Source organism: Pongo abelii, chromosome 18 (assembly GCF_028885655.2).
Source record: "Pongo abelii isolate AG06213 chromosome 18, NHGRI_mPonAbe1-v2.0_pri, whole genome shotgun sequence".
Taxonomy (NCBI): domain Eukaryota; kingdom Metazoa; phylum Chordata; class Mammalia; order Primates; family Hominidae; genus Pongo; species Pongo abelii.
In genome coordinates this window covers 25,024,136-25,048,653 of record NC_072003.2, presented here as the reverse complement: position 1 = coordinate 25,048,653, position 24,518 = coordinate 25,024,136, and the positions used below count along the sequence as shown (strand labels likewise).

At 47.1% G+C, this 24,518-nt stretch overlaps 1 protein-coding gene across 1 annotated transcript in view; it reads left to right on the top strand.

The window, feature by feature from the left end:
• SCNN1G (sodium channel epithelial 1 subunit gamma) overlaps positions 1-23,664 on the top strand; it is a 34,147-nt gene extending 10,483 nt beyond the window's left edge. The window contains exons 5-13 of the mRNA XM_002826223.5: positions 936-1,039; positions 4,038-4,201; positions 16,768-16,866; positions 19,052-19,169; positions 19,701-19,779; positions 19,860-19,917; positions 20,125-20,186; positions 21,739-21,814; positions 22,116-23,664. Coding sequence (XP_002826269.1) covers positions 936-1,039; positions 4,038-4,201; positions 16,768-16,866; positions 19,052-19,169; positions 19,701-19,779; positions 19,860-19,917; positions 20,125-20,186; positions 21,739-21,814; positions 22,116-22,496 — 1,141 coding nt within the window. The 3' untranslated portion in view covers positions 22,497-23,664. The remainder of the gene's footprint in view (positions 1-935; positions 1,040-4,037; positions 4,202-16,767; positions 16,867-19,051; positions 19,170-19,700; positions 19,780-19,859; positions 19,918-20,124; positions 20,187-21,738; positions 21,815-22,115) is intronic.
• The last annotated feature ends 854 nt before the right edge of the window (positions 23,665-24,518 follow it).

Below are 24,518 nucleotides of genomic sequence, written 5' to 3'. Positions count from 1 at the left end.
AGGGAGGGATGGGAGGACAAAGGCCCATGTTCGAATATGTGAGATTTCAAACCTTTCACCTTTATGATAACACTCAGATCCCTTATAGTGACTGGGCAGTGGGTGAGACATTCTAAAGTGTTCCTGGGCTGGGCACAGTGGCTCATGCTTGTAATCCCAGCACTTTGGGAGGCTGAGGAAGATGATTGCTTGAGCTCAGGAGTTTGAGACCAGCCTGGGCAATGTGGCAAAACCTCCTTTCTACAAAAAAAATTCAAAAACTTATCTGGGCATAATGGCACATGCCTGTAGTCCCAGCTACTCAGGAGGCTGAGGTGGGAAGATTGCTTGAGTCTGGGAGGTTGAGGCTAGAGTGAGCCATAATTGTGCCACTGCACTTCAGCCTGGGCAACAGAGCAAGACCCTGTCTCAGAAATAAAATAAAATACAATAAAATAAAACACTAAGCCTCTTTCATCTATCTGTATATGTTAGCAGACAGATTGGTTCTTGTAAAAAGTAAATAATTGGAATCATGTCTCCCTAAGAGTTGGGTTCCAAAGTCACGTAAGGGCACAGATGATGTGATTCTTTCCCAGGGGATTATTTTCTAGGACTGGGAATTTGAATGGAAAATGTCAAGTGTTGGCTGAGAAATTCAAAAGTGGAGGAATTTGGGGACAGACATGGCACAAGGAATGTCAAGTCAGGATAGAGATGAAGGTGAGAGAATTCCAAGAGAAAACAGAAGGCAGAGAGCCTAGTTCTATGTCCATGTGTGTCAACCAGGATGAGGGTCCTTGTTTGTCATTTGATCAGGAGCAAGATGGGGAAAATGAGTCACGTCTCTCACGCATTCTCCCCAAAGAGAGGTGGCTCCATTAGCACTGCCCTGCCCAACTTCAGTTAAGACGCATGGGGGAGATCCCTTTCTGACCCATTTTCTTCCTCCATAGGAATTTCACGCTTTTCCACCATCCGATGCATGGGAATTGCTATACTTTCAACAACAGAGAAAATGAGACCATTCTCAGCACCTCCATGGGGGGCAGCGAATATGGTAAGGAAACCTGTGCCAAGGAGATCTTGAGGTCCTCCAACAGTGGACATGGGGGCAGCAGGACAGTGGGGATGCAGGAGCCCTCTGGAAATGTAGGATCTCTCCCACTTGGCCAGAAACCAGGGATGCCCTTTTTCTATCAGTGTTTCCATCAGTGTTCATGCTGGTTCCTTCCTTCCAAGTCGGTGTTTGTTTTCCTTTTTGACTTCTCCTCCACCTTTGAGAGAGCGATAGGGACATCACTGGGGTTCCTTCTGCTAGGAAACTATTCTGGTTTAAACTCACTGCTAGGGTGAGTAATGCAGGACAGGTGGTTTCCAAAGGGAGTTGAGCCCAGATATGCTGAACAGATTAGGGAGGTAGACGCACATTTATCTTAGTTCAGGTGACAGATTCTGGACGGAGCCGAAACCCAGCTGGGCCATTCACTGTATGACCTTGGGTAAGTTACTGCGCTTCGTCTATAAAGTGGGACTAATAATAGTATCTCCCATGTGAGATTACTGAGAGGACTTAAGATACAGACTTAGAATAAGACCTGCTCTACACTCTGTTAGTCTGCTTGGACAGCCATAACAAAATACCAGAGACTGGGTGCCTTGGACAATAGACATTTATTTATCACAGTTTTGGAGACTAGAAAGTCTAAGATCAAGGCACAGGCAGACTCGGTTCTGGTGAGGCTTCTCTCTTTGGGTTGCGGAAGGCTGGCTGTCTTCTCTCCATGTCCTCAGATGGCCTTTCCTCTGTGGTGTGTCAACAGAGAGAAGCCTGTGATGTCTCTTCCTCTTCTGATCAGGACATCAGTCCTATCAGATTAGAGCCCCCTGCCTATGACTTCCTTTCACCTTAATTAAAGTGCTATCTCGAAATAATATCCCTTTGGGGGTTAGGGCTTCAACATATGAATTTGAGGCAGAAAACAATTCAGCCATAACACCTACAAAGCACACAGTAAGTGCTAGTTGCTATTGTTATTACTACTATTATTACCGTTACTAGCATTGTTACCAGTCTACCACCATTGCTGCTGCTGCTACTACCCTCAAAATAATACCATTGCAATTTCCAGCACTACTATTACTACTATTCCACTATGATTACATTTGTAGGGAAGGTAGGAACTGAACAGATTGGCCTGGCTTATGCCCAAAAGGAATTCTTGAAAGGTCCCATGCAAATTGAAAATGATGTGATATGCAGATATACTCCCACCAGGACAAGTAAGGGCCTGTCATAAAGGAAATCCACACTTGGAATCCTGGCCTTTGTCCCTGTGTAGTCTGTGCTCTTACTAAGTCTGCAAGAAATTATAATTCAGTGCACATACTTCATGGGGAAGAAGTAATCTGGAAACTGAAAGTGAAAAGTTGCAGAGTCCTGGCTCTGCTATGGAGGGGCTGTGTGACCTCAAGCAATTCACTTCCCCTCTCTGGGCTTTGTTTGTCATTGTTTACAACTTATTTACAAATTGTTTGCAATTGTTTACAAGTTGTTTACACATTGTTTGCAATTGTTTACAAATCATTTGCAATTGTTTACCAATTCTTTGCAATTGTTTACAAATTGCCCTTGTTTACAAATTGAATGTCAGAATAACTCTCAAAATTCTTTTCTTTCCATCCATATAGACCCCGCTGATTCACTTATCCACTTACCAAGCATGGAGTTTCTCCTGTTTGCCAGGCCCTCTTCTATGTACCAGGGACACAGCAGTGAAAAGACAGATGTCTTCGCTGCTGTTAGGAAACTTACATTTTCATGGGGAGAGAGAGATGAAAAATGAGTACACAACTACACAGACATGACCTGGTTACAAATCCTAATGACTGCTATTCAGGGAAGAAAGAGGCAGAGTGGGAAGACAGAGTGGCTGGGGTCTGGATAGGGGGGTTAGTTTGGATAAGAAGGCCCAGAAAGATCTCTAAAAGGAGGGCTATTTAAGGAGGAAAAGATTCATGTTAAGGTCTACACAAGAACATTCCAGGGACTAGCAAGGGCAAAGGCCCTGGGAAGGACGTGAATCAGATGTGTTCTAGAAACAGAAATAAGACCAGTGTGCTTGGAGCTTATTGAGATGGGGAGACAGTGGGAGGAGATGAGGAGGGAGAAGTAGGCAGAGGCTGTATCATCATCACCTTGACAGATGCAGCCAGGTTTATTCTGTGGCATTCCCATATACCCAGTGAGATGCCACTGAACAGTTTCAGGTTTCGGGGAGTGACCTGGCCTGAGGTCCAATTTTCAAAGGACCTCAGCCCATACATGAATGAGCAGGGTCTCTATGGATGGAAAGAAGAGAATTTTGAGGGTTATACTGACATTCAATTTGTAAACAAGGGCAATTGGTAAACAATTGCAAATGATTTGTAAACAACTGTAAACAATTTGTAAATAAGCCCAGAGGGGGGCAGCGAATTGCTGGAGGTGACAGCCCATTCATAGCAGAGCCAGGATTCTGCAACTCCTCACTCTTAGTTGCCACGTGCACTGATACTGTGTTTACTCTGGTGCTGGGTCAGCATAGACTGCAGGGGGCATGAGCAGGAGTGGGAGGAGAAGTTGGGCCAGTGATCAGAAACACCATTTGTGATTCATCTCCTCTCTGAGTACCCGCCCTGAGGGGTTAAGCAGCCAGAGTAATACATGTTCTTTTGAATGTTCTGAACTCCCCATCTCAAAGGATCACATGGAGATGCATGTCTTGGGCAGAGTAGCAATTTCCTTACACTTGGCAAAAATATATGCTTAGCAAGAACTGTGACAGTGATACTGCATTTGAACCCCTGTTTTGGGCTAAGCTATGGGGGCACAGCAGAGAGCAAGTCAGGCATGCATTCCAATCTCATGGAGCTTCCAGTCTAGCCCTTGTCCACCTGTCACTTGTTGGAAATACCTGGTCTTGGATTTGAAGCTCCTGAAGCAGTGGGAGAGGTGGGTTACCCCCAGGAAATGTTTTCCTAGCCTTGGATCATAGCAGGTTGCCTTATCCTCCCAGGGCTGCAAGTCATTTTGTACATAAATGAAGAGGAATACAACCCATTCCTCGTGTCATCCACTGGAGCTAAGGTGATCATCCATCGGCAGGATGAGTATCCCTTCGTCGAAGATGTGGGAACAGAGATTGAGACAGCAATGGTCACCTCTATAGGAATGCACCTGGTAAGAGAATATTCTCATTTCCATAGGCTTGGAGAGAACAGATCTTTTTTTTTCAAGGATAACCAATGGGGTGCAGCTTATGGAAAAGGGTGTTTGTTTCAAAAGGGAACATGGTCCCAGATTTTCCCATGGTTATCCCATTCATTTCAGGAGTTACATTAAAGGTTGTGTTTGTATATTCTGGCCGGCTGCAGTGGCTCACACCTGTAATCCTAGCACTTCGGGAGACCGAGGTGAGGTCAAGAGTTTGAGACCAGCCTGGCCTGTCTCTACTAAAAATACAAAAAATTATCTGGGTATGGTAGTGTGTGCCTGTAATCCCAGTTACTTGGGAGGCTGAGGCAAGAGAATAGCTTGAACCCAGGAGGAGGAGGTTGCAGTGAGCCGAGATCACGCCACTGCACTCCAGCCGAGCAACAGAGCAAGACTCCATCTCAAAAAAAAAAAAAAAAAAAAAAAAAGGTCATATTTGTATGGATTAATAGGACAGGGTGCCATTTGGGGAAAGAATTTCAAGACACAGCATTTATGGAACCTATGCTGGAAGCAAGGCATCAAAACACTAACTATATATTTGTCAGTAACACAAATAGGTAAGATTACCATCTATCTTTCTGGGCTGCTTAGAGGCCTATGAGGCATGTCAATAACTGTATTAAAGCCTAGTGGAAAGTCACTCAGCTATCCAAGGTCTATTTAGCCCATCACGCTTCCGTCAATTTTACCTCATTTACCAAGAACCCCTTCTCCCTCCAAATTTGACCTTTATGGACCTCATTGGGCACTGAGAACACCCAAACCTATCAATAGAAGCACAAATAAGCCACAGACTCCAATCCCCGAGTCAGCCTTGGCCCAATGGAAGCTGAATGGCAAGATGAAGAGCGGACTCTGATGGCCCTGGTCACTCCACCGCTTATGGAGTTTTCTTGTTTGCAGGCCTGGGGTCTTTTTATTCCAGGATCTATCTGCCTCTCCCTTTCTCTCTTTCATAGAATGACTGTTAAGAACTTATTTAGACCGGGCACAGTGGCTCACGCCTGTAATCCCAACACTTTGGGAGGCCAAGGCGGGTGGATCACTTCAGCCCAGAAGTTTGAGACCAGCCTGGGCAACATAGCAAAACCCCATCTCTACCAAAAATGAAACAGAAAAAATTACCAGGCATGGTGGCACAGGCCTGTAGTCCCAGCCACTCAGGAGGCTGAGGTAGGAGGATCACCTGACCTCAGGGAGGTTGAGGCTTCAGTGAGCCATGATTGTACCATTGCACTCCAGTCTCAGTGACAGAGTAAGACTCTGTCTCAAAAACAAACAAACAAACAAACAAAAACTGATTTAAAGGAGTTAGGTGCAGTGCATGCACCTGTAGTCCCAGCCACTCAGGAGGCTGAAGTGGGATGATCACTTGAGCTCAGGAGTTCAATACCAGCCTGGGCAACATAGCAAGACCCCATCTCTACAAAAAATATAAAATTAGCCAGGCATGCTGGGACACACCTGCAGTCCCAGCTATGCAGGAGGCTGAGTGGGGAGGAGTGCTTGAGCCCAGGAGCTCAAGACCCAGCTTGGGCAACATATTAAGACCCTGCCTCTATTTTTTTTTTTTTTAAGAACTTATTTAAAGAGAGTGTCCACACCAACCATACCAAGGAGTGTACCATGCAGAGTGTATCTCTCTTCCACTCCTGACATCCAGACCCCTCTTTCCTCTCCAGCGGGACCACCACTGTTGCTACTGTGTCTTGGCAGGGATATTCTAGTCATTCAAGCAAGTGCATATAGGTATAACCATTTCTCCTTTTATGCAAATACAAAATATTTCTCACTTAATGCTATAGCTGGGAAATGGTTCCATATCAAAACATATAGATCTGCATTATTCTTTTAAAAGATTCAGTCTTCCATTGCGTGAATAAGTTATTGATGCAACCCTCCATTGATAGACATTAGGTCATTTCAGGCACAACTAAAAGCAATGGTGTAATGTGACATGTATTTGCCCAGTTACTTCCTAGAAGTTTGTCAAACAGGACATGTGTTTGCCAGATTGTCCCCCAATGAGGATATAGCAATTGAGAACCATACCAGCAATATGAGAGTAGCTATTTCCCCACACTCTAACCAACATAATGTATTATTCAATGTTTAATCTTTGCTAATCTGTCAAGAGAAAAATGGTATCTGTTATCATTTTAATTTGCATTCTTTCATAATGATGTTTTTCTTTTCTTTCTTTTTTTTTTTTTTTTTTGAGACAGAGTCTCACTCTGTTACCCAGGATGGAGTGCAGTGGCATGATCCTGGCTCACTGCAAGCTCCGCATCCCGGGTTCACGCCACTCTCCTGCCTCAGCCTTCCGAGTAGCTGGGACTACAGGCGCCCACCACCATGCCTGGCTAATTTTTTGTATTTTTAGTACAGACGGGGTTTCACCGTGTTAACCAGGATGGTCTCGATCTCCTGACCTTGTGATCCGCCCCTCAGCCTCCCAAAGTGCTGGGATTACAGGCGTGAGCCACAGCGCCTGGCCCATAATGACGTTTTTCTTTACCTGTTTGCGGGTGGGGAGAAAGAAACAAAATCTCCTTGTGGACTATACATCTGTTCATGCCTTTATTTAAATCCAGCCTTAATATCCCCAATTAAACTTCCTAGCCTTTATCCTTCACAAACATATCCTCCAGAGAAGTGGTTTCCAAACCTGGTTGATTATCAGACTCAAAGCCACTGAATCAGAATCTCTAGAAGATAAGCCCAAGGATCTATATTTTTACCAAGTTGTAGTGGTTATTCTAAGAGGCAGCACACTTGGGATCCTTGGCTTGACCTTTTTTTAATGTTTAAATTTAAAAAATTTTTAGAGTCAGGGCCTTGCTCTGTCACCCAGGCTGGAGTGCGGTGACACGATCATAGCTCACTGGAGCCTTGAACTCTTGAGAGCCTCGGCTTTAGAAGCTTGAGCAATGCAGAATTAGAGGAAAAGCTAATTGTGTCTTCCCAAGTGAAAGTGAAGCTAGAATGAAACAAAGTTCTAGCTATAGCTTTGCGTTGGGTTAGACAAAAAGATGGTGGGCATTTAGGGCTTGGATATCCATCTGTCATTTATCCATTCAGTTGACATTTTCTGAGCACCTTCTATGTGCTAGACATGGGGCACCTCAGTGTGGAGGACACCATCCCTGTCCTGAGAGAGTCTAGAGTCCAGCAGAGAGGATTGAGTAATAAACCAGAAATGACACAAATGATTCGTTATAATTGCCGTAAGTGCTATGAAGAAGAAATGCAAGACCATATGAGTGCGTATTATGACATGACTGACCTGAGGCTCATTTTCAATGGGGAAGGTGAGGTTCAAGGAAGGCTTTCCTGAGGAGGTGCTATTTAAGCTGAGACAGCGAGATGATGAACTGGAATGGAAGTATGACAGATGAAATCTGGGGCTTCACTGCCTCATGGTGCCCCATGAAAAGGACAATCCTGGACAAGGGAAACCATCAAAATGGTCTTTCTGGGCCCCCAGATGCTCTCAGGAGGCATGTTACTTAGGGGCTTTGTTCCAGCAGGGGAGGGAAGTAATGTGTATCAGCTTGAGCTGTGTGAACAAAAAAGGAAAAACTATCTCAAACCCCCAATCTGCTCAAACTGTGACTTGAAAAGACTTTTTTAAATAGCCACTTAAGTAGCTGGGCAACTCATTCTTTTGTTCACTGGCAGATGGCAAAACCTCAGAGCACAATGGTGAGCATTTTGGTCAGACATGTCCCACACTTATCTGCACCCTGAAGTAGGATCCAGGATTTGTAGTGCATCCTTCCCTTATCCTTTCGCCCTCTTCCCTCTTTTTACACTGGTGTAAGTTACTAGAGCTTGCAAAATATAAGAACTAAGGAATTCTGCTCTCTTGTTTTCTTGCTCTGAGCTTGGAAATACCCACCACATTGTTAAGCAAATGTTCTCTTTACCAGTGGTGGGTAAACAAAGACATGAGTGAGTTTTCTGCTACACCTAATTTAAGATGTAGAAAATCAAAGCCACAGAGCAGGGTCAGTCAGCTCTAGGTCTGATTTATGAGCATTTAGAACAACAACAACAAAAAAAACAGGGTTTATGAAGAGGTCAGCAGAGTGTCACTAAGAAAAAGTCCAACCAAACTAGACTTCCTTCCTTTCTTCCTTTCTGATTTTATTTATGTATTGATTGATTAATAGGTGTGTGAAGCTGGTAGGCTCAGTCAGGCTGGCCAGGTAGTTGGTAAACAAAACTTCCTTTATTCACTGAGAGATTGTATGTCCAAAGTACTGAATATTAAAAGGTGAACCCAACAGAGCTCCTACCTTCAAAGTTCTTAACTTTAAGAGGGGAAGACAAAAGTTTGTTTGCTTTTTTAAAGACAAGGTCTTGCTCTGTCATCCAGCTGGAGTGCAGTGGTGTGATCACAGCTCGCAGATCACAGCAACCTCGACCACCTGGGGTCATGGGATTCTCCTGCCTCAGCCTTCCAAGTAGCTGGGACCATAGGCACATGCCACCGTATCTGGCTAATTTTTAAATTTTTGTAGAGATGGGGGTCTCGCTCTGTTGCTCAGGCTGGTCTCAAACTCCTGGCCTCAAACAGTCCTCCCATCTTGGCTTCCCAAAGCGCTGGGATTATAGGCGTGAGCCACCACACCTGACCAAAGACAAAAGTAAGCACAACTTTGCAATACAGTTTCCATCTCTGTGGAAACAAACCTTTTCTGCCTGGTTCCAAAGCTTACTTCTTAGAACATAACAGATCCTCAGTAAATATTGATAGATGACAGATGGATGGGTGTGTGGGTAGATGGATAGGTGAGTGGGTGGATGGATGGGTGGATGGATGGATGGATGGAAGGATAGGTGAGTGGGTAGATGGGTAGGTGGATGGCTGGCTGGCTGGCTGAATGGATAGATAGGTGAGTGGGTGGGTGGGTGGATGGATGGATGGATGGATGGATGGATGGATGGATGGATGGATGGATGGAAGGATAGGTGAGTGAGTAGATGGGTAGGTGGATGGCTGGCTGGCTGGCTGAATGGATAGATAGGTGAGTGGGTGGGTGGGTGGATGGATGGATGGATGGATGGATGGATGGATGGATGGATGGAAGGATAGGTGAGTGAGTAGATGGGTAGGTGGCTGGCTGGCTGGCTGGCTGAATGGATAGATAGGTGAGTGGGTGGGTGGGTAGGTGGATGGATGGATGGATGCCCAGACAGAAGCTACTGGAGAAGGCTTTCTAAATAATGGATTTAGAAGGACAAGTGCAGGCAAATAGTCAAGAAGAGCCAGTCCAGACAAAGAATGTAGCAATTACAGAGGAGTCACAAAAAGGAGTTTATTTAAGCTGTGTAGTGAAACTTTTCAAAAAATCATTTTAATGGAAGTATAATCAGTACACTGGAGACAGCACATTTGTAGTAATTCTAGAAAGAAATGATGTGGACCTCAGCTGAGGCAATGGCTGTGGAGATAAGCAGAGGAAATATATTTCAGGGATATTATAGCACAGAAGCAACAGGGCTTGACAGCCAATGTTAGCGAGAAAGGCCGGGGGAAGTTAGATTGATATTTAGGTGCTGGCTTGGGCAGGGAGATGGAGGAATGCCAGGCTCAGAATTAGAGAATCCAAGGGCAGGGTATGTTTTTGGGAGAAGATGACCACTTTGATTTGGGACAGACCCAATTTGTTATGCCTTTGAGAAGTCAAGGTGAAAAGAAAGCATTCATTAGATGCTATGGACCTGGAGCTCAGGAGAAAATCTTGGGGGGTAATTGTAGACATGGAAATAAATGCCATCACCCAAGACCTGAGACAGAACCCTAAACATGCAAATGTTTAAGGGCTGAGCAGAAAGTAAAAGGAGAAAGAGAGGCAGAGAAGTAGGAACAGAAGCCAGAAAGAACTGGCATCAGATAAATCAAGGAAGAGAATTTTACAGAAGGTGTGACCAAAAGTAGCAAGTACAGTCGAGAGGTCAGGCAAGGTGGAAAGCAAAAGTATGCTCTGGTTTTGGCAGCCAGGAGGTCACCAGTGTTCTATGCCAGAGTTGTTTTCAGTGGAAGGAGTGGAACAGAAACCAAAGTGCAGTGGGTTGAATGGTGAATGGAAAATGAGGAAGTGGACATGGGTGGACCACTCACCCAGTGGGGTTGGGGACCAGGCCCTGGAGAATGGGGATACTCCATGTCATTACAAATCCTGTTGCACCTTTTGATTCTAAAGCACATAGCCAGACTTCATTTCACAAGTTCAGTCTATGCCAAACAGGGATTAAGCGCTCTGATGAGTCAGGCGCAGTGGCTCACACCTGTAATCCCAGCACTTTGGGAGGCCGAGGCAGGCGGATCACGAGGTCAGGAGATTGAGACCATCCTGGCTAACACAGCGAAACCCTGTCTCTACTAAAAATACAAAAAATTAGCCGGGCATGGTGGCAGGTGCCTGTAGTCCCAGCTACTCGGGAGGCTGAGGCAGGAGAGTGGCGTGAAGCCGGGAGGCAGAGCTTGCAGTGAGCCGAGATCGTGCCACTGCACTCCAGCCTGGGCGACAGAGTGAGACTCAATCTCACAAAAAAAAAAAAAAAAAAAAAAAAAAAAAGAACTCTGATGGCTGAGATTCAAACCCCAGTTTTGCACATTGGTTGTATAATCTCTGCCTCAGTGATCTCATCTGTAAAATAGGGATGATAATGATGTTACTTCATGGCTGGTGAGAATTTAATGAGTTGGTGCATGTGAAACGCTTGGAAATGTGTTTGGCATATAGCAAGTGCTTAAAATATATTGGCTTGGCTGGGGGCAGTGGCTTACACCTGTAATCCCAGCACTTTGGGAAGTTGAGGCCAGTGGATCACTTGCACCTAGGAGATTTGAGACCGGCCTGGGCAATATGGTGACACCCCATCTCCACAAAAATTATAAAAATTAGCCAGCCGTGGTGGCACACACCTGTAGTCCCAGCTACTTGGGAGGCTGATGCGGGAGGATCACTTGAACCCAAGAGGCAGAGATTGCAGTAAGCTGTGGCCATGCCACTGCACTGCAGGCTGGGTGGCAGAGTGATACTCCATCACACACACACACACAAAAATATATATATAGAGAGAGAGAGACTATTACTATATATTTTTTAAGAAAAGAGGTGAAGAGAAGGAAAAATAACTTTGTGTGAAAAAGGAAAAAGAGGGGTTAGGAAAGGTTTCTATTGTCTTTTTTGACACCTCTCTCCTTTATGAATTTTATATATATATACATATATAATGTATTTATATTATACACTACTAGTACATTATATATAAAAGATACTATTAATAATTTTACATACATAAAGGATAGTGATTATTTGCCGTATGTGTTGCAAACATCTTTCCCAGTTTCTGGTTTTCTTTAGGGTACTTTTTCACGTGCAAAATAGTGAATGTTTACATAGTCAAAGTCTTTGTTTTCTTCTTTAGTCATTATGTTAATGAGAGTTCTTCCTCTTTGAGACCAGATACTAAATTGAGTTTGCTTCCAGTTATTTTATTATTTCATGTAATATTTTAAACCATCAGAATTTTTTTTCACTGGGTACAGTGGCTCACGCCTATAATCCTAGTGCTTTGGGAGGCCAAAGTGGGAGTTTACTGCCGCTCTGACCTCCTGGGTTCAAGCAATCCTCCCACCTCAGCCTCTCAGGTAGGTGGGATTATAGGCATGCACCACCACACCTACCTAATTATTGTATTTTTAGTAGAGATGGGGTTTCGCCATGTTAGACAGGCTGGTCTTGAACTCTTGACCTCAAGTGACCCACCCGCCTCAGCCTCCCAAAGTGCTGGGATTACAAGCGTGAGCTATCACGCCTGGTCTATTGTTATTGTTTAATCAAAATCAAATAGCCACTAGGTAGCACAGTAGGAATCTGATTTCAGACTTGTTCGGACCCAAGCCCACATTTCTGACCCCTTAGCTAGCCTGCCTGGTGCTACCGGTTGTTTAGGGGTGAACGACCATTGACCATAATACGGTTCCTCAAGAAAACGCCTTCTAGAAGGGCTGAGAATTCAACCCCCTTATGCCCATGGTCAGAAGAGACCATCAGGACAGGGTCATGGGAGGGGCCCTGAGACAGCCTAGAGACCCAAAGCAAACAAAACCTCCTCAGTAATGAGTCCAAACTGGGCACAGTGGCTCATGTCTGTAATCTTTGGGAGGCCAAGGAGGGCAGATCACCTGAGGTCAGGAGTTCAAGACCAGCCTGGCCAACATGGTGAAACCCCATCTCTACTAAAAATACAAAGAAATTAGCCAGGCGTGGTGGCACACACCTATAATCCCAGCTACTTGAAAGGCTGAGGCATGAGAATGTCTTACACCCGAGAGGTGGAGGTTGCAGTGAGCTGAGATCATGCCACTGCACTCCAGCCTGGGCGACAGAGTGAGGCTCCATCTCCAAGGAAAAAAAAAAAAAAAAAAGAGTCCCTCCCAGGTCTGCACAGGTTCAAGAAGAAAACCATCCACCTGTTCCATTCCCAGCCTGGCCATCCCTGCTGTCCCCTCCCTGGCAGAAGCAGCAGTCCATTCGGAGAAACAGGGGTAAAGCATGGAAACCAAGGGAAAGAAAGATCCCCCACCCACCCTCAGAGCTCAGCTGCCACTTTGGCCTGTTGACTGGGGCTGGTAGACACTTCCACCATGCCCTCAGTGGCTGGGGGAGGAAGTGCTTTTTACTACTGGGAGAATCTCTCACTCAAACAAAGTCTTACCCAGAAATGTACACAATGGAAACAGAAATGCAGGATGAATGTAGTTGAGCCTGGGAGACCAGCCTGCTTACCGCCCACCCCTCTGTGATGGGCCCTAAAACAGGCTGCAGACAGAGCAGAATTTGCAAACCTCTAAGCTGTGGCAAGGCAGGCAATCTTTCTGAGAAGGTGACTTGGGATTACTGGCTGGGACAAGAGTTACCACTGAAATGTGAGAACAATGGTCTGATAGCCACCTTGTCTGGGAATAGCTTGGCTGGACTGACCACCTCACAGATGAGAAGTGATTATACTGGTTGGAAGGTCTCAAGGTTGCAAGAAGGTGAGAGCTGGCTCTCTAACCCCAGAAGCTGTGGGGGCTTTGATAAAGGCCCTCCTCTTGTCACCTCCCTTCCCCTCAGGCTCTGCTGCCATCTGGGCTTTTCCCCTTAGCACTGTTTATACCTTAAAGAATGAGCTTGCTGGGTGTAGCGGCCCATACCTATAATCCTAGCACTTTGGGAGGCTGAAGTGGGAGGATTACCTGAGCCCAGGAGGTCAAGGCTGCCATGAGCCATGATTGCACCATTGCACTCCAGCCTGGGTGACAGATCGAGAGCCTGTCTCAGAGAGAGAGGGTGGTGAGCTAAGGACTCCTATGCAATTGTCTCCTTCCCCCAAGATCTTCAGAAAGACGCAGAAAGAACCTGGTTTGATATAAATGGGCTCCATGTCCCACACATATACCCCTATACCTACACATACATGCACACATCCACTCACACACATCCACACATACCTATGTGTGCACACACATACACAATTTTACATGCATAAGTGCATGCATAGATACACATACAAACCCACACATATGCACATATATACACACTCTTTTTTGTGTGTCCCTAGGGGTCAGGATAGAAGTCAAAATGTCTTCCTAGCCTCCACAAGCCAGCAGTTCTCGAAAACTGAAAGCTGGGGCTGAGGGAAGAGCATTCTGTCAAAGTTCATGCATTCGAGGCTTTGAGAATCTCTACCCCACTCAGAACAGAAAATTCACTCCATTTGCTCTACTTCTGGTTGCTTCAGAAAACAACCTGAACCTTCCAAGAGCTGTGAGTTTGATAAGCATCGTTGCAGGATGAAGGGCCATTGAGTACTCAGAAAGCGTTGAAATCCAAATGGTTTCTCATAATCTGTTTCCTGGAAGCAGGCCATGGGCTGGTTTTCAGGGTAGAGGGAGCCCCAGCCACCTCTGCTGGCTGTACATGGCTTGTCTAAGTGGACAGACCCCTCATCTGGATGCCAGAGTATTATGCTTTCCTACCCCAGGAAGGTAGAGCCTGTAGCTGGCACTCTAGACTCTGGGAACAGTTCAGCAGGACCGGGGGGCCCAAAGGAACACGTCTGCCCAGGGATCCTGCTGCTTGGAGAAGCTTAGAGGATGGCAAGGAATTGTGACCTCAAGGAAGGCCACTGCTTGGCATCTTTGCACCTCTGTGCCCAGCCCAGCCCTGGCGTGCACTAGAGGCCCTGCATGCATTTGCTACCCAGCTATTAAGTCTATTTATTCTGTACTGACATAGAAAGACACTCACTCTTGTTAATGAGAAGGGCAGGTTGCAGGGCAAAGTGAATGTATGAGTCCATGTCTGTCTGTCTGAGATGCAGGATGATCTGTTAGTGCGGGCACCCTGGGAAAGAGGGGAGGCCAGACAGCCACTTTCCCCTCTGTTTGCTTCTGTTGTTTAAACAGTTTTAAATGAGCATCGTCAATTGCCCTGGAGGTACTTGCAGCTAATTGAGGGAGACTAATGGGTCAGCAGATGAAATGCAATACAAACAGAAAGAGATTATAGCCAATTGAGATGGCTACAGTTTCCACCTGCCTCAAACCTCTTAATTCCTTCCCCCTCCCCCCATTTTCATTCTTTCTTCAAAGAGAAAATAATTTTCTTCCCTCCCACAAATATGCCATTCTTTTTCTCTTTACCCCCATCTCCCCAACCAAAAAAATAAAAACGATTATACATGGGTACGTGGATGCACACAGCACACAAACACACAGTTGTGATAAACTGGTCACTATTTATCTTCCATTGAGTTGCTGCCCTTAGAAGATGTTATCCTCCCACCCCCATTTTTGCTTGTTTGGCTTGGCTGGATTATTTATTTGCAGTGACAAATATTAAGCTAGAGCAAAAGTTAGTAATCCACAATAAAACATCATTGAAGCCAGGTGCAGTGGCAGGAGCCTGTGGTCCCAGCTACTCAGAGAGGCTGAGGCAGGAGGGTCCCTTGAGCCCAGGAGGTAGAGGCTGTAGTGACCCTTGATTGTGCCACTGCATTCTACCCTGGGTGACAGAGTGAGACCCTCATCTCTAAAAAAAAAAAAATCATTGAATAAGGATTTTGAACTTTGAGTGACAATGCTGTTTACCCCCTCTCATGATCAGGGTAGCATTCTACTCTGTTGAGCTTTCCTTAGCTTTTTTCTAAGAAAGTCAACATCCTTCAAGTCAACTTCTGGGATCAGAAAACAAGGCAATGGGTCCTTCACCTGCGCAAGAATCCCAAGCACTCACAGTCCCTGCTCCCCCTTCCTTTCTCTCCCTTCCTTTCCCTTCCTCTCCCCTCCCCTCCCTTCCCTTTCCCTTCCCTTCCCGCCCTTCCTTCCTTTCTCTCTCTCTCTCTCTTTCTTTCTCTCTCTTCTTTCTTTTCTTTTTCCTTCCTTCCTTCCTTCCTTCCTTCCTTCCTTCCTTCCTTCCTTCCCTCCCTCCTTCCCCCCTTCTCTTCTTCTCTCTCTCTTTGTTTTCAAAATAGGGTCTTGCTCTGTCACCCAGGCTGGATTGCAGTGGCACAATCATAGCTCATTGCAGCCTCAAACCCTGGACTTAAGGAATCCTCCCTCCTCAGTCTCCCAAAATGCTGGCATTACATGCATGAGCCACTGAGCCTGGCCCCTGCTCATCTTTCTAATCCCTCCTCCCACCTCCCAGTGGATTTGCCAACTGCAAATTCATTTCGTTCAGACAATCAAATCCAAATTTCTCAGCTGGGCATGATTTGACCTCAACCTCACCATCTGACTTTATCTCCAGCAATTTCTCTATTTTGCCGTTTTCAGCCACACCAGCCCATCTTGCCTCAAGCCTTTCCTGTTTGCTCTACCCAGTCGTACTCTGTCCACTTCTTCATCTTCTTTTTTAAAGATAGAGTCTCACTCTGTTGCCCAGGCTGGAGTGCAGTGGTATGACGATGGCTCACTGCAGCCTTGACCTCCTGGGCTCAAGTGATCCTCCCATCTCAGCCTCCCCAGTAGCTGTGACTACAGCTGTGTGTCACCATGCCCGACTTCCTGTCCACTTCTTGACAAGACTAGCTCTTTCTTGCAGTTCCACGTTGAGCCAACAGGTCCCTTTTTCAGAAATACCTTCCCTAATCACTCTATGGGAAAAACTGCCCATCTCCTCTTAACTCCTCCAGTTTCCCTACCCCATTTCATTAAACACCATCCAGATTTATCCAAAATCATCTTGTTTATTTATTTGCTTGCTGACCATTTGTTTACCCCACTGGAAGTTACGTTCCAGGAGAGCAGGGAACTTATCTATGTTGATCATTGCTGATTCTAGTGTCTACCACAGTACCAGGCACCTAATAGGTGCTCACTAACTTTTCATTAAATGAATGACCAAATAGCTTCTCAGCTCCCAACGGCTGCTTGCAAAGTCCCCTGTCTGGTGCTCCTTGCAAAGTCCCCTGCCTGGGTCCTGGGGGAGGACAGGGCTGAGTGTGTGCTGCTGTGATTGCAGACAGAGTCCTTCAAGCTGAGTGAGCCCTACAGTCAGTGCACAGAGGACGGGAGTGACGTGCCAATCAGGAACATCTACAACGCTGCCTACTCACTCCAGGTAACAGATTGGCGGGGGCACCCAGCCCTGGGTTTATGGCCCGGACCCAGGAGACAAAGTTATATCTAGGCTGGGGTGTGGCTTGCACCAGGAACTCTGGTGAGGATCCCTGGGGTTCATCCAGAGACCTCAAGAACAAATGATGCCGGCTGGTTCCAGTCCTCTGCAGTTCATCTGTAACCAGAGCTTAATTGATACACCGAGGTTTCCGTGGAACTCAATGTACAGCCGAGACAGACCCACCTCCTAAGTAGGCCTTGGCAAGGGAGGAACAGGAGAGAAGCGGTCTGGGAGAGACACTGGCTGAAGGGTCAAGAGCATGGCTTCCGGGCCCGCTGGTGCCCCTCACTGGATGATGGCCTTGGGCCAGCTGGGTTCCCCTCAGCAACCACAAGGGGAGGTGGGATTGGATCAGGGGCTGCTAATTTGCAGCTCCCAGTCGCCGTCCAGGTGGCATACCTGGTTTTTCAAGGGCCTGGATGGTGTTCAAAAGTCAAGGAATTTCACAAGAAAAATCCAGATTTCCAGCCTCTCGAAAAAATGAAACGATATGGCAACATCGAGCCCATATTTCCTGCAGGATAAACAGTGGGTGTAGCTACCCCAATAAATGAAGCAGGTGTTCTCTGGCTCCCACAGTTTTCACTACCCCTCCAGTATGTCACCTACATCACTGTCTCCTGTAGACATTTGACTTTTCAACACTTAAGTGAGATGATCTGTTCTGCCTCCTCTCACATTCTGGGAATTTATAGTTCACCTTCTACCAGGATGCCCCAGAGAGTCCACGAAAATCAGCCCAGCAGAACAAAAGGATCAGAAACCTTCAGCACTGAGTCTTCCAACTTAGATAAGAGCTGAGCTGAGAGGTGGTGTAGACACTGATTAAAAGAGGACTTTTGGGCCAGGCATGGTAGCTCGTGCCTATAATCCCAGCACTTTGGGAGGCAAAGGTAGGAAGATCACTTGAGCCCAGGAGTTTGAGACCAGCCTGGGCAACATAGCAAGACCTTGCCTCTAAAAAAAAAATTTTTTTTTAATTACCTGGGCATACTGGTGCACACCTGTAATCTCAGCTATAAGGGAGGCTGAGGAGGGAGGATGCCTTGAGCCTAAGGGTTCAAGGCTGCAGTGAGCCATGATCACACCACTGTACTTCAGCCTGGTTGAGAGTACAAGACCCTGTCTCTAAAAATAAAAAAAGTGAGCTCATCAGAAAGATACTTCTGGATGATAGTTAGTGAGAGCTACCATGCGCACACACACCTTACATTTATCAATTCATTTCATGCTCACAACTTCATGAAGTTGATATTATTATAAAGAAAGCAAAGCATCTGAGAGGTTAAGTAACTTGCCTGATGCCAAACAGCAGACAAATAGCAAAACTGGGATTTGACCTGAGTAGCCTGCCTTCAGGAGCTCTGCTATTAGCTTTTATGCTATAAGCTCCATGGATATTGTGGTAACTTATGATCCATGAAGATCCAACATGGAGGGGTTGGGCTTGAGAATAGGAACACAGGGACTGTGTTTATTTCTCTCTGTTTCTTGACAACTCCTCCAATTTTCCCACTTATCTTTGTGTTGGCACCCACATGATGGAAAATGACCACCCAACTACTGCAGCCCCAGCTCAGCCCCATCTCCATATCTCAGTTAGTCTAAATTCTTAATACATCGGCCAGGTGTGGCTCATGCCTATAATCCCAGCATTTTGGAAGGCCAAGGTGGGAGGATCACTTGAGGTCAGGAGTTCGAGACCAGCCTGGCCAACATGGTGAAACCCAGTCTCTACCAAAAATACCAAAAAATTAGCTGGGCATGGTGGTGTGCATCTGTAATCGCAGCTACTTGGGAGGCTGAGGTGGGAGGATCACTTGAGCCCAGGAGGCAGAGGTTGCAGTGAGCTGAGATCATCCCACTGCACTCCATTCTGGGCGACAGAGCAAGACTGTCTCAAAAAACATAAAAAATAAAAATAATAAATAAATTATTAATACATCTTCCAGCTTGGGCCCTTTGCAGTTCTGGGACCATGCCCAGCCCAGTTGGCATAAGGGGCAGGTTCATGTGGTTGGCCAAGGCTAAGGACGGCTGACCCCCTGGGCTGAGGGATATGCAGGAAACTCCCTGGCATCCCTGAGCAAAGACGTGAATGGCATTCCTGGGTCTCCTCTTTCAGATCTGCCTTCATTCATGCTTCCAGACAAAGATGGTGGAGAAATGTGGGTGTGCCCAGTACAGCCAGCCTCTACCACCCGCAGCCAACTACTGCAACTACCAGCAGCACCCCAACTGGAGTGAGTGAGACCCAGCCCCAGCCTTGCATGCCCCAGGACCAGGGTCAGCCTAGTCCTGGCAATAGGCACTCCTGGGACTCCACCCCTCTTTCCTTTTGCATGGGGGAGGTATTGGTTGAGAGCCGTTAACTAGAGTTTTACTTCTGTTGTCAAGCCTGGCTTAAATTACACTTTGCAACTGACCACCTTAGTCAACTCCAGGAGGTAGGAACGGTGGATATTACCTTTTCATAGAAAGATAACCAAGGCCCAGAAAGGCAAAGTGGCTTGCCCAAGGTCACACAGCCAGAAAGGAACAGAGCTGGATCCAAACCAAGGGTGGTCTGACCTTCAACTCACATCCTCAACCACCACTGCTTTCTGTTTCCCAACATCACAACGCAATATGTGTTTCCAGAGAGCCAGCGTTGGTAGAAAGTGGGAGGAGAAATCATTAAAATGAGACTGTGGGGCTGTCCTTGGTGACCTGGGGATGCCCAGGAAGGGTCCTGTGGCTCCAAAGCTCACGCTGCCCTCTCCCTTGTCCCTCAGTGTATTGTTACTACCAACTGCATCGAGCCTTTGTCCAGGAAGAGCTGGGCTGCCAGTCTGTGTGCAAGGAAGCCTGCAGGTATGTGGACCCCAAGGGGTGAGACGGGTGGCTGGGTTGGGTTGGGCCGCCTACACTCATGCTGTCCCCTCCTCCCTTAGCTTTAAAGAGTGGACACTAACCACAAGCCTGGCACAATGGCCATCTGTGGTTTCAGAGGTAAGTTCTTCTGCCCACCCTTCCCCACTCAAGCCCCCAGCCTGGAGCCCCACTGACATTTTTGCTGTGTCCTCTGGCCTGGGACATGGTCCAAGGGGAAAAGAATTACCTTGCAGAGGCTGGGGGACAAGTTGGGGAGCCTGAGGCGGGAGGCTGGCCCTGGCCTCTCAGGCACCCTCAGGCCCACGCTTTCTCTCTCCATTGTAGAAGTGGTTGCTGCCTGTTCTTACTTGGGACCAAGGCCGGCAAATAAACAAAAAGCTCAAAAAGTAAGTTTCCTCTACCCTGTTCCTCTGCCTCTACCCGCCACAGCCCCTAGCCTTCTCATTTGCTTCTGTATGTGTATGGCCAAATCCTCTTTTTTTTTTTTTTTTGATGGAGTCTTACTCTGTCACCCAGGCTGGAGTGCACTGGTATGATCTCAGCTCACTGTAACTTCTGCCTCCTGGGTTCCAGCAATCCTCCTGCCTCAGCCTCCCAAGTAGCTGGGATTATAGGTGCGCAACATCACACCTGGCTAATTTTATATTTTTAGCAGAGATGGCGTTTCACCATATTAGCCAGGCTGGTCTCGAACTCCTGACCTCAAGTGATCCACCTCCCTTGGCCTTCCAAAGTGCTGGGATTACAGGCGTGAGCCACCAAGCCTGGCCCCCTCTCCTTTCCATTCACTCACTCATTCATTTCCTCAAAGCTGGGAGACGGTGAACTCGCATCTATGAATCATGCCATGTGAACTCAATTTCTCTAAGCCATCACTATCTCCCGCATGCCCACTGCTGGGCCTGCCTGCCGTGAGAGCCAATCTGGCCAATCTGGCTTCCAACATTCATAGAACACCCCTTAGGTGCCAGGTGCTGTGTGAGGTGCTGGGGGAACCAGGACAATCAAGCAGACATGGTCTCTGTCCCCCGAGGTACTTACACTCTAATGATAAAATAGACTTTGACCAAGCAATTGCAAACCATTAAACCAAGTGTTGCAAACTGGTGACTGATCCTTGGCCCAAATCTAGCCTCATGAAAGCAACCCATTATTTCCAGCTTTTCCTGAAAGTTTGAAAGTTCAAAAGTTCTGGCAAGAACGACCCTCCACTGTTTTGTAGCACCGAACAGCTGAGTAATACTTGCTCCTTTGGAATGAGTCATGGTCCAGTTCACCATCATCCTATCAAGAGGCAGTTTAGTGCAATGGTTAAGAGCATGGACTTTGAAGCTAGATCTAAATGAGTTGGAGTACTGGCTCAGCCGATTATTGACAGCGTAGTCTTGGACAAGTTCCTTAACCAATCTGCATCTCAGTTTCCACATCTGTGAAATAAGGATGATGAAAATATACATACCTGCCTCATAGGGCTGTTGGTAGAATTCAATGAGTTAATTCACATAAAGTTCTTACGACAGTGCTTGGCAACAAAGGAAGTGCCCCATAAATGCTTGTTGCCATTGTGCCTATTATCGTATTACCTCAACTACCCTGCTCATGTACATTACCTGTACATACTTGAGACTGCAATCAATCAATTACAAATGTCAATGTTTAATGAAGAACAGGGTACAATGGCAGTATGGCTGGGTCAACTGACTTAATCTGGAAGTTGGGGAGCAGTTCTTGAGTGAATGAATGACCTGAGGACCAGATCCAGGCTGGAGATATGCTCTGGGGTGTAGACGGAGCCCTTATGGGCCAGGTTCTAATATCCCCAAGGAGCTCAGTGCCTTGGCCATGCTGCCAGCTTGGGTAGGAGGGAGACAGCCATGCTGAGGACTGGTGGTCTGGTAGGATGCCAAGGCTCTTGATTCACCTGTTGGAATTTTGCAGGACGGACTTGGCCAAACTCTTGATATTCTACAAAGACCTGAACCAGAGATCCATCATGGAGAGCCCAGCCAACAGTGTGAGTAGAGTGGCTTCCTTCCAGGACCTGCCCTGGGCCTACAAATGTGAGCATCTGCCTGGCCTTGGGGAGCAGAGTCAGGGTAGGGGGTTCCAGCCTACTCTAGGAGGGCTGCTGTAGGCTAGCCAGGTCTCAGGTCAGAATGCACAGAGTAAGAGGAGACAGGAAGCCTGCCTGCTTCTTCCTCCCAGCCTGTGCAGGGTCGGGGCTGACCCGTGGCTCCCTTGGGAATCAGGGTCCCTGTGTGAGGCCAACTTTGGGGGAGGTTCCTCTTGATGGTGTGGCTTGGCCTCTCTTGCAGATTGAGATGCTTCTGTCCAACTTCGGTGGCCAGCTGGGCCTGTGGATGAGCTGCTCTGTTGTCTGCGTCATCGAGATCATCGAGGTCTTCTTCATCGATTTCTTCTCTATCATTGCCCGCCGCCAATGGCAGAAAGCCAAGGAGTGGTGGGCCCGGAAGCAGGCTCCCCCATGTCCAGAAGCTCCCCGCAGCCCACAGGGCCAGGACAATCCAGCCCTGGATATAGACAATGATCTACCCACTTTCAACTCTGCTTTGCACCTGCCTCCAGCCCTAGGAACCCAAGTGCCCGGTACACCGCCCCCCAAATACAATACCTTGCGCTTGGAGAGGGCCTTTTCCAACCAGCTTACAGACACCCAGATGCTGGATGAGCTCTGAGGCAGGGTTGAGAAGACAGATCTAGTCAGGACCACCAGCCATGGTCTAAGGACATGGACCAGGCACCCCCAGACGTGCTCACAGGGGACCCTCTGCCCCACTCTGGGCTTTTCAGAGACTCTGACCAAAAAGCCTGCTTTAAACCGCAAGATGGGGCCTGGGCATGTGCAGGAGGAGCCATCGGGTACTACGCAGCAACACTCACAGCTGTTCTGGCTGAGAAAAATCCCGGGACCTGAACTATTAGCACGTCACTAGAGACTGGGAGCCGAGGCCGCGGTGCTGGCCCAAGCGAAGGCCAGAGTGAGCACTGATGCAGCTCTTTACGGGTCTTGAGAGGGAAGGACTCTTCCAAAGCCCCAAAGCCGAGGGTTTCACCCACACTGCCAGCCTGGGTTGGGGCCCAAGGATGTGACCTTGAGTGTCAAGGCTGGACAGCTACTGCCAGATGCCGAAGATAGGAGAAAGTGCCAGCCCTGAAGCTGGAGCCATTTGTGAATAAACTGTTCTTCGTCATTGACACTGGAGAAAGGTGTCCTCCATGCCCTCAGGCAGCAGAGAACTGGCCCAGGGCCCTTGGAGTGTTGGTGGAGATCAGAGTGCTGTGGTGGAGGTCTGGGACTATGTCAGAGTGTCCTCACTTTGGGGCAGGGGTGGGCCCAGGAGATGGATCTGATTATTCAATTTTGTGGATGAAGAAATTGAGGCACAGAAAGATTAAGTTACTGGCCCAAGGTGACACAGTGAGGAGGTGGCAGAGCTAGGATTTGAACCCAGACAATCTGACTCCATGATTTTGCATCCAATTCATGTCTGTGCCTTTTAAAGGGTGAGGCCTATGTCACTTTGGGTGGGGAGCGGAAGCATGGTGGGCCATGCTCTGGGCAGCTGTTCCAAGACAGAGCTGACCCCTCCATCACCAATGACCTGTCCCTCACCAACAAGCCAACTGCCACAGATGACCCACCTCATACCACATTCACATCTTCCCACCTGAAATGGCTAACAGGTATTAAATCCTTGGTTGGTGTTTAAAGCCAACCCAAGAACGGGGTGTTAGGTACTGTTTTAAGCACCTAGATAGGTTAGCATAGGGGACTGCAAATGGTGTTCCGCAAAGCAAATCCTGTTTTTGACCGTGAATTAAGAATTTTATTTTATTTTATTTTTTATTTTTGTAGAAATAGGATCTCACTATGTTGCCCAGGCTGTTCTTGAACTCCTGGCCTCAAATGATCTTCCCACCTCAGCCTCCCAAAGTGCAGGGATTACAGGCACAAGCCACCATGCCCAGACAAGAATTTTTATTTTTGCTTTTAAATAGCAAAAGAAGAAGATTCTGTGACTCATGAAAATGATATGAGATTCAAATTAGAGTGTCTATAAATAAAGTTTTATTGGTACACAGCCAAATCCATTTGTTCAAGTTTTGTTTACGGCCATTCATGCACTACAGCGGCAGAGTTGAGTAGCTACAACCCGGTGCTGCAAAGCCAGCAAACCCTAAAATATTTTCCCTCTGGCCCTTTACGGAAAACTGTGCTGACCCTTGGATGAGCACATTCGATGGGTATGATTATCCCATGTTGTGGATGAAGACACTGAGGCATAAAAGATTAAGTTACTCGCCCAAGGCGACATAGCTAGGAGGTTGCAGAGCTAGGATTTGACCCCAGACAGTCTGACACCAGAGCTGGTGCCTTTTATCACTCCATTATTTTGCAGCCAATCTGGTCTGTACCTTTTAAGAGTGAGTCTGATGTCATTTTGGGTGGGAAGAGGGAGAGGCTAAATACCCTGGCTCTAGGGCTAAAGGAAGTCCTTCATCCATGGGTGGGGAAGGTCCACATTTCAGGACTAATCCCTTCATGAGAATGGCTGCTAGTAAGGGCAAGAGTCTTGGTAAAAGAGAGGGGCTGTAGGGACCCTGTCTGGACCTGGGCATCCCTGATCCAACTCAACCCCAGGCCTGTGGCTAGAGTAAGCCTCTGCTCTATGTGGTGTTTCCACCAGACCTCACGG